The 9,636-nt window shown below is 48.2% G+C and overlaps 2 protein-coding genes across 4 annotated transcripts in view; one reads left to right on the top strand and one right to left on the bottom strand.

The window, feature by feature from the left end:
• The first annotated feature begins 35 nt into the window (after positions 1-35).
• Positions 36-9,575, top strand: SFT2D3 (SFT2 domain containing 3). Of its 3 annotated transcripts, XR_014885464.1 has the most exons (5): positions 944-1,232; positions 3,504-3,732; positions 5,238-5,408; positions 6,156-7,385; positions 7,944-9,575. XR_014885464.1 is itself a non-coding variant. In XM_085232891.1 (4 exons), exon 1 carries the CDS (start codon positions 345-347, stop codon positions 939-941), a length of 597 nt encoding a protein of 198 aa, XP_085089017.1. In that variant the 5' UTR covers positions 36-344; the 3' UTR covers positions 942-1,232; positions 3,504-3,732; positions 5,238-5,408; positions 6,156-9,575. The 3 variants fall into 3 exon arrangements, 2 of the variants coding, with proteins under 2 accessions (XP_085089017.1, XP_085089018.1); XM_085232891.1 differs by having other exon boundaries at positions 36-1,232; positions 6,156-9,575; XM_085232892.1 differs by lacking the exons at positions 3,504-3,732; positions 5,238-5,408; positions 6,156-7,385; positions 7,944-9,575 and adding an exon at positions 1,337-1,563 and having other exon boundaries at positions 36-1,232.
• Positions 3,755-9,636, bottom strand: part of WDR33 (WD repeat domain 33) — a 63,072-nt gene continuing 57,190 nt past the window's right edge. The window contains exons 20-23 of the mRNA XM_085232893.1: positions 6,355-6,521; positions 6,133-6,225; positions 5,217-5,402; positions 3,755-4,409 (exon numbers count right to left, since the gene is read on the bottom strand). Of these exons, the coding sequence (XP_085089019.1) occupies positions 4,177-4,409; positions 5,217-5,402; positions 6,133-6,225; positions 6,355-6,521 (679 nt within the window). The 3' untranslated portion in view covers positions 3,755-4,176. The remainder of the gene's footprint in view (positions 4,410-5,216; positions 5,403-6,132; positions 6,226-6,354; positions 6,522-9,636) is intronic.

Here is a 9,636-nt window from a genome sequence, read left to right as displayed (position 1 = left end):
CGGCGGTGGGACCGCAGCAGGGGCTGAGCCCGCTCGTATCCCGCTACGTGCAGCGGCCGGGGGGACAGACAGGGCAATCTGATGTGGAAGTGCGGATGGAGCGAAGGGCTGGGACTGAATTCCTCCGTGTGGGAACAGTGGCACGCAGCGACATTCGATGACGCTCGCTGAACGCCCACGGACACGGAACGCTTAGGGCGGACCCGCGGCGCTTCGCCCGTAGCCCAGCCCCGCCCCCTCTGGGCCGTACTGCGCAGGCGCGTTGCCCCGGCCGCGCCCGCCGACCCGGAAGCAGCCGGCGGCAAGATGGCGGCGTAGCGCCCGCGTGCCGTTCCGGCCCCGCCATGGCGGACCTGGGCCGGCAGCTGCACGAGTACCTCGCCCAGTCCAAGGCCGCCCCCGCCCCGCCGCCCGCCGGCGGCCCGCAAGAGGAGCCGGAGGGGGGCGGCGCGGGAGCGTGGCCGAGCGCCTTCCCGGGCTGGCGCTGGCCGTGGGCGGCCGAGGCGGACCCGTGGCTGCCGGGGCTGTCGCCGTGGCAGCGGCTGGCGGGCGCCGCGCTGTGCCTTCTGCTGGCCGCCCTCTGCTTCGGGCTGGCCGCGCTGTACGTGCCGCTGCTTCTGCTCCGCGCCCGCAAGTTCGCGCTGCTCTGGTCGCTGGGCTCGCTGTGCGCGCTGCTCGCCGCCGCGCTGCTGCGCGGTCCGTCCCGCCTGCTGCGGGAGCCGAGCCGCGGCTCGCTGCTGTACGCGGCGGCGCTTGGCGGCACGCTGTACGCCGCGCTGGGGCCGCGCAGCACCGCGCTGACCGTGCTGGGCGCCGCCGCGCAGTTGGGCGCCGCCGCCTACGCGTTGCTGGGCGCGCTGCCCGGAGGGGCCGCCGGCGCCCGGCGTGTCGGAGGGCTCCTGGTGGCCGCGCTGCGCCGCGGGGCCGCGCTGCCCGTGTGATGTACGGGAGGAGCGTCCCGCCGGGGTTCCTCGCGAGAAGACGGCGCGGAGCGGCGGCGATTCCGAACCCGAGGGACCGCGCCCGGCCCGGCCGCGTCTGGAGCCGAGGAGGAGCGACTGCCGGCGGAGGGCCGCGGGACCGCCCGGCGTCGGAGCGGAGACGGCGGCGGTGCGGGGCGGAGAGCGCCGAGCGGCCCGGCTCCCCGCGCACGGCGCCGCCTCGGTGCCGGGAGGCTTAGCGAGCGCCGCGCGCCCCTCGCTGCACAGAAAGCCGCCTGTAATTGGCATCCAGTAAGTGAACCAGGCTCCGGGGCTGTGGGTCGGCAGGCCTGTGCTCGGGCGGGACAGGCGGGCTCCGGCCAGCGGGACCGTGCGATGTGCTGTCCTGCTTCCAGGAGCCGCGGAACGGCACGGCGTGCCCCTCGGCGAGCTCTGCTGGGGAGCGGGCTGCTCGGCTCTGCCTTAGGGCTGACCGTCCCCCCCGGCGCCTCGGAGAGAGCCGGCCCAGCTCTCAGATTTGCCTCTCAAATCGCTGCTTAGGGATACAGCGGGAATTGTCAAACAGAGGTGCTTACATGTACGTAGACGGCTTTAATAATAAAACGACTATTTGTGTATCAAACGTCAGCGTAGATCTTCAACCACCGATCACTTCTTTCCTTGAGCTGTAGGCTGGAATAACGTTAAGTAGTTCTGTCCTTTTGCTAACTTCTATGCTACGGTGTGTAATTTGTAGCAGCGGTATTGGAAGAGATGGCAGGGAGAGGCTGTGAGCAGGCACAGCACAGCCAGGCTGCGTGCGGTGGTCAGAGCTGTGCTCTCACCCTTTCAGCAGTAGGGCTGTGGTTGCACCCATTGGAGTCCCCCTGTGCCTCCTGCTGTCTGTGGCTGTGGGATTCTGTCTGAAAGTTAGCTCATTACCCTGTTTCTGTACGACTTTCACGTTCCACAGCGGTGGAATGTTTCAAATCTTCGTTTGAAAAGCTGCCATCGTGAATGTTAGCAAGTACAGTAGTGGGGCTAACCAAGCACCAGGGGAAAAAGGAGCATTTTCCCTTGTGTCCAGGTGTGGAACGCTGGGTTCCCTGCTATTAGGTGCACTCCAGTTTGCTTTGGTAGAGGACTGCAGGGCATTAAGGGCCAAGAGCTCATCCTCTAAATCAGATGCCTGAAATGCTAAAAAGAAGTCGCTTTCAGTTCCATTAAAAAAAAAAAATACACAGGACTTGTATTAAAAAAAAAAAAAAAGCCAACTCTTTTTTCCCTTCAGTAGTGATTACATCTTTGGTGTCCTTTAAAATTTAAAGAGATCCCTGAGGTGCACCCAGCACGGCCCTTCTGCAAGTAGAGCAAGAGATTCCTTTGTGTTCCCCAAAGGAGAACCTCAGCTCCTTCCCAGCCACTGCTTTTCAGATCGTGCTAAAGCCATAAGACGAGGATGCTGTAAGCTAATGAGCCCCCTTAATTGCTATAATTTGTAATGCAATTTTGTAGGCTACAAATTAAAAACTGTAAAATGTTACTTGTGACCAAAAGAGCAGCCGCTAAGCACCTCTGCTATGATCTCTTTTAAAAAAGATGGATGAGGATAGAGTAGGTCAGTCTTTAAAAGGGATGTGACTGTATCAGAAGTCAGATAAAGTAGCTGCTGTGCATTGCTGTGCTGTGCAGTAGTTTTGCCAGCTGTAGAACTACGTTGCCATATGATATTCTAACAGCTTGAAGCTAAAAGGGGGGATTTAGAGTAGATGTCAGGAGGGCAATGAGGCACTGCTGCCCTCAGCAGTGTGGGTGCCCCGTGCCTGGAGGTGCCCAAGGCCATCACTTGGGCCCTGGGCAGCCTGAGCTGGTGGGGGCAGCCAGCCCAGCACAGGGGTAGGACTGGGTGGGCTTTAAGGTCCCTTCCAACCCAAACTATGATTCTACAAATTTCCAGTGGGTAGAAAAACAGCCTGGTGGTGATACAGTTTTATCGTTTTCATTATAGTTTGTTGTGTAGTTTTAATTTAGGACCTTCCTGAGAGCTGGCTTTTGAGTACGTACTTCTGTATAAACTTTTCATTCAGGCTTTAGCCATTAATGAGCCCTGTGGTGACTGGAGATGATTGATGTGAATGATTTTTTATGGGGACACTGGATACTTGTGATTGCTAAGCAACAAAAATGTGGGAAATATAAATAACCTCTGCTTATCCCTCTCTTGTGGGAAAACCAAGTAGTACCCTAAAGATGTTTAGAAACATGAAGGTGACAGCCAGCAACCACTAAGGTCTGCACTTCAGCAGACCAGATACTGCTGGACAGCCGTATCTGTATGCAGGGTATCCTACAGCCGTTGTAAAACGTTTGCTTCCATATTAATCAAATTGCTAAACTTCCCTTTCCTCCTCAATTGCTTTAAGTGCTGTTGTGAGCAGAATATTTGACTCCTGCAGCTGAAGCACAGAATGACAGTACTTGTTATCCTGTCTAGTTTGCTAGCAATCCAGGTTAAAGATGCACTTTGACATCTTTTTCTATGACAGCTTTTTCTAAATGGTGTTCCCTGTTTTTCTCTTTCAGGATGGCAGACCAGCAAGCAGCAGTGACTTCCTGTGCTCTGGAGTTTTAATGTCAGCACCTCTGGTTATTTATAGACAGCTGAGACTGCAGGCAAAGGAGTTCTCTATACATGATAAACCAAAAACGAGGAATAAGCTGTTAGTACTGCCCACAGATGAGACTTCAGGAGGTAGTTTGTTGCTCCATCTGATACACAAGTTTGTTAAGAAACAGCACTTTATAGGAATAGGTGAGTAAAGAACTACACACGCTTTTGTTTGGTTAGTTTTTGCGCAAATTACATTCTGTATTCATACAAAAAACAACATAACTCTTCTGACAAACTGTACATATAGAAACAAGTTTCTGTTTGGAATTGAACTGAAATCTGTGGAGGTGCTCCATGTCTCAACACTAAAAAAAATTCCAGCTCTTCACAAAACAAAGTAGGTAAAAGAAGGTGGGGAAAATGGGGGCAGAGAAGACAAAACTGAAAGCTAGCTACAGTACCGCAGCTAGTAGCAGGTGACTGATCTAGGAGGAGACCCTTGTTAGGAACTAATGCACATTCAGTTATCCCAATTAAGATTCCAGACTTGCGTTCTTGCAGGGTTACTTTCTCTTTGAGTACAGAGTAGCAGTCCATTTAAATATTGTCCATCAGGGACTGGGTGTGACCCAGTCAAAGCCTCTTCTATCGGCCTCTTCCGCCACCCCTGGATGCTCCTCTTCGTGACTGACCAGAATTCATGTTATTTCCTCTTCCCCAATTGCTTCCGCTCCTTCCTCCTCTGGAAGGGTTGCTGCCTCCTGCAGGACCTCCGCCAAAAGCTTCATCCCTGTGGAATCCATCATGATGGTCTCCATCTAAAGAATTAGACCGTGCCGATTTTGGTGCTCTCTGGGAAGCTCCTGAATTTCCACGTCCTAAAAATGAAGCACAACGTTATTGATGTTGAAATCTAAGCCGTGCCTCTTCTCAGACATACCACGCCTTTCAGCTAGTTCTCTCACATTCACTAACTGAATGTTCTTGAGACCTATAATTTTATGCCTCCTCCCTCTGTTTTTTATTACACACGTTCAATATCTCCATGGCAGCCCAGAAGATTGACAGGAATCAGGCAATCCTTTGGGGATTAAAGGAGATTATGTCTCATACAGTCAGCGAGGACTTGCTTAAGTCAGGTCCCTCAAAAGTGGCTGCCACACACAATCTGATCCTTTACAGCTATCTGCAGTTCTTTGTATACTTTCATTGCAGAATACAACAAAACCAAGAGAACCAGATAAAGTAATGGTTAAACCACATCTTCTATGGCGTGTGCAATTCTCAGTCACCCCATTCACAAAACAATAAGTTAAAACTGAAGTGAGTATAGACGTGGTAAGAAGGGCAGTAAAGGATACAGAATGCATTCCAGAGACAGCACATGCATGGAGGAGAGCTCTGGCATAGAGAAGAGCCGGCTTAGGGTGGAAGCGACAGTTTGATGCAGCCAGAGGTGGCATTCAGAAATCACAAAGACCAACTTTTAGTCAGCCATCATTGAATGGAAGTAATGAATGATGGGCCTAAGAAGACAAAAGCTTTTTTTTTTTTTTCCTCCAGTTAAGTTTTAGAGCTCTGTCTGTGGATGTCAGAAGCTTCAGTGATTCTTAAAGCTGGATAAGACTTTTGTTGAAAAACACACCAGTGTTGCACGAGGTTTTCAATACGAGGGACTTATCTACCTTTTCCCCTCTCCTCTGGAGGTCCACCTGGAGAGTCCATTTCCCTGGGGTCAGAGGTCCCTGGTCCATCATGCCAGGGACGTTTACGTGGTGGCAGTGAGGCCATGTCCATGCCCTGGAGCGAAGAAGAACGTTCTCGGCTAGCTGGAGAATGTCCATCGTGAGGAGGGTGGTCTGGACGAGGACCTGATGGTGAGGAGAAAAAGTAGGATCATTAGATAATGTCCATCTGATCGTTATGCCTCATTTTCAGAAAGCAGTCATACACAAATTTACTTTCCATGCAATTTGGCATACAATTTTAACTTATATAAAGCTTCCCCACCACTAAAATCTGCACATAAGCCAACATTAGATGAATAAGCTGCAAAAAAGCTGAAGGCAAAGCAGGTTTAAAAGATGTTGAAAAAGAAGGAAGTGGCAGATCTCAAGCCTTCTTTTCAGCATAAGGATTTTCACATATTTTAGAGATGACCACACGTTCACCTTTCATTATTCATGTGTCATTTGTGCTCGTGTTCTAAAATTGAGTTTTGAACCCATATGTAATTGTACACAAAGATGACTATTGGCATTAATAGATAGCTCAAAAATCTGTATCTTATGCTTCATTCATCAGCAGGGGACACCAACGTGCTGCTCTGGACTGCATATAAAATCTCACCTTAAAATCAGGGTGTAAAGGGCACAATCACTTATTATTCTGTGAAACTGCAGCGTTTACAGCTAGCTACAATCCAAGCAGTTTATTTATTTCTATAGTTACAAGTCCAAAAACCTACACGTTGCATCTCTGGTGATGAAAGACTGACAACAAGCACATGAAGCACAGGGAAAAGTAGCGACGTTATTCATTTTGAAGCAGTTACATTTTAGAAAGTTTATTATCTGAAGCAGACCTCAGCTATTTCTTTACCTGGTTCTCTGTTTCCATCCCAGGATTCTGGCTTCCGCCCACCTTCAAAGCGTGGAATTTCATCGGGGGTGGGAAGCAGACCCTTCCGGCCTCCTGAGCAGCACGAGATGCAGGGAGAGGAGTGAGAAGAGACATTGCATTTGTGAAACCGTTGCTGTTTGCCCAAGAAACACCCTTGCTACCTTCTCCTTGTATTTCACTGTGGAAGAATGTTCCCCTCACCTCTAATTGCACCACGACCTCGGCCCCGAGCACCATGGTCCCTTCCTCTCAAGTTTTCATCTGGGGAGTCAAAAGTGTCATCTGGCCCAAAATCTTCCGGACCAGGAAAGCCATCTCTCCCCCTGGGTCCCCGGCCCTCGTGTCTCGAGGGTCCTCCTCTTCTGAAGCTACAAGAAAGAACATGGTACACCTTTAGACAAGATTTACATTGATAAATTTGAGACAGTTGGTTATTAAGCTGTTTTCTGAACCGTTTCACGTAACACTACAGTACATACAGCTGTCAGAATAGGATTTGTGGGTGGAAAAGTGCTCAGTGTCTGTCTCTGAGCGCTCTGTTTAACCATTTTGTATAGTTTTTCCTCACTTCCTTCCGTTGTGTTGGTTTTTTTTCCCCATACAAAAAATACTGTCAAGTATATTTGCATTCATTTAACAAGGAAAAAATAAATAAAAACAGTGAGATAGATATAAGGCAAGGTAAGGAGAAGGACAAGTGAATTTCTCTTAGCTGCAGTGCTCTTGCTTTAAGGGATTACAAACGAAGCAGGAAAAATAAAAGCAGTGAGAGTCAAGGCTATAGTGGAACATTTCAGCATCACATTCCTATGGATTTTGGAGTCTCTCGCTAGAACATTCTCTTACTCAGTCCCTCCACAGAGGATTTTTTTTCTTTTTTTTTTCTTTCTTTTTTTTTTTTAAGTTTACAGCGTTGAGAAATGATTCTAGGCTGTACTTGGCTCAGCAGGGATGATGACTGCTGAGCAGTGTGCACAGTGGCTTTCTACAACCTCACCAGCAGCTTATCCATCTGCAGTAAACGAAGAGCTCTGTTTTGCAAAACGTAGCAATGCCCCTCACGTCAGTAATTTCTACTCCTAGTCAGCACCACGGCATCTTCAGTAACTGGATGCGATTGGCTTTTGCATCTCATCTGAACTGAGTACAGCTCCTCCAGTATCACACTGGGGTCTTAACACAGATCTTCAGAGGGAAGAATGCTTCTGTCTTAGCTGTCAGTGCCATTCCAGGTAAGCCTGTAGATGGCTGCACAAACTCTAGCAGTTCTGTTTCTTACAGCAGCAACTTGGAATGCTTGTCAAAGCCCAGACACGTCCCGTGCATCACTGCAGCTCCATGAGCACCCACTGCTACAACTGCCTCTGCTTAGAGCCCGACCCGGGCAATTCCTGTGCGAGCACAAGGGGACGTTAGGTGGTGCAGGCACACTGCTTTGGGATCCTGCCCACCCTCGGTGCCAGCAGTGACAGCGTGGAGCTCTGTCTGCCCGTGCACACTGATGTCCCCCCACCTCCCCTCTTCTCCCGCTTCCACACTGGGCCGCCGCAATGCTCCGAGCCTTGGCTTTGTGCACATCCCCTTCCCCGGCTCATTAACGACACAGTGCATCCTATTACAAGCAAAACTTTAGATACTTTTATTTAGAATTTTAACAACATTAACCTTTTAATTACAAATTTAAATATTTTAACAGTAGTCATAACACAATACAATATTATTATTCTTTTTTTTTTTTTTTTAACTTTTACATTTGTATGTTTGTTTTTTTTTTAAATTAAAAACAATAGGTCTGTCTCCACCTCCCAGAAAACAAACACAATACAGAGAGGAGGCTGCTGTGCCTGTACAGGTACAACAGTGGATGGTGGGAGTGCTGCATATGGACAATGAACCATTTCACATTAACCTGGGTGATTTGTGAAAACAAACTCAGCAGTTTCAGGTACAAATGGTTCAAATAACCACATCGCAATGTTGTTTAGCCTTGAGACAGCACAGTCCTCTAGATATATTCCTTAGAGGGTCTCCTACTTTAATACTGACTTGGTGAGATTCTGCTTAGTTTGTAAATGACCAAGATTCGCAACACAAGATCCTATGGCTAGCAGGAGGAGGACCTTTCTCTTTGTTTCCAGGCAACCTTACGGACAAAGTTTAGCTTTGAAATCTATCATACCTACGCCTGATACAGCCACAGCTCCTAATATTGGGTTATGTATATCCTTTTCCACTTTTTCTCATCAGTCACACGCAAAACCCTGCCTCGCATAGGGCTCAGTTCCTGTTTGACTGCTCTCATCTTCTTCCTTGAGGCCTAGGACCTTAACGTACAGAACTACACACTGTGCAGATTAGCAGCAGGAAGAGGCAGGTCTCTGCAGTAGAAGCATCATGTTGATATGCACAGGTAGAGTGAGAACAGGACAGAGATGAAAAGGATGGGAAATTAGAGAGAAACACACATACACACACTTCCCTCTCACGTTTCTGATCAAACCAGTTACAATCTAAATTCCAAACCAAGTCAGCTACACGAGTAGTTGGGATTCTTAGGCTCACTTCAGCATCAGCATGGCAACCAATTCACCTTCACTCAGAGGAAATCACTAAGTGCAAGCACAGTTTAGAGCCTTTTAGAGCCCTGTGATGATGATTCTCCAGCTAACGGGTCTGTACAAACACTTGCACTGTGACAGACCCTCGTTAGCTCAGAAGTCAGATTCCCAGGTCCTAAGATGCCTGGACTCCCCTCCTAAAACCTCTGTAAAATCAGGATAAGAATAAAATATTCCCCAATCCCTAAACATTTCCAATATAAGATCTGAAAATCTCTACTGAGCTTCTAAAATCATTGTCTGCTACGTCTTTCAGAGTTATGTAAGGCAGACTATTCCACTCGGATTCTCTCTCCTTTTTAAACGGCTTTGTTACCTTCTTTTTGTTCATTTCTTTTCATACTCTTCACACAAAAGGAAGGTACATCTTTACAGAGCTAGGTAGAAAATAGCTAAAAGAAGAGCTGTATAGATGCAAAGTAAAAGGAATGTAAGAAAATGATTAAAAGGCAACTAAAACACACAAAATTCACATTATGTGGAGACCACAATATATTTGTACAAGTACACATTTTTATACATATGGAGTTGGTGGTCAGTGAGAGGTTTAGACCTTGGAGGCCAAATTTAACTCTGTTAAACTAGCATAAATCTGGAGCAATTTCAGTGACAGGTCATCTCGCCAACTTTGAGCAATTCCTCCATATTTACATTAATAACTAGAAGCAAAGTCATCCCTTTGTGATTGATCTGGAAATTGTGAGCAATGATGAGGACATTGCTATTAACTAGATTATTTTCGAGTTCTTTGCTTGGCATTAAGAAATAAGTCAGAAAGAGAAATAAAATTCCTACAAGCAAAAACATGAGAAAATAGTCTCGACAGTCCAACAGGCTGCAGAGCTCTGCCCCTTATATTTGATAG

The sequence above is a fragment of the Meleagris gallopavo genome, chromosome 11 (assembly GCF_905368555.1).
Source record: "Meleagris gallopavo chromosome 11, MGAL_WU_HG_1.1, whole genome shotgun sequence".
NCBI classification, from domain to species: domain Eukaryota; kingdom Metazoa; phylum Chordata; class Aves; order Galliformes; family Phasianidae; genus Meleagris; species Meleagris gallopavo.
Note: the sequence above shows the minus strand (reverse complement) of the source record. Positions and strands in the feature narration are given on the sequence as shown.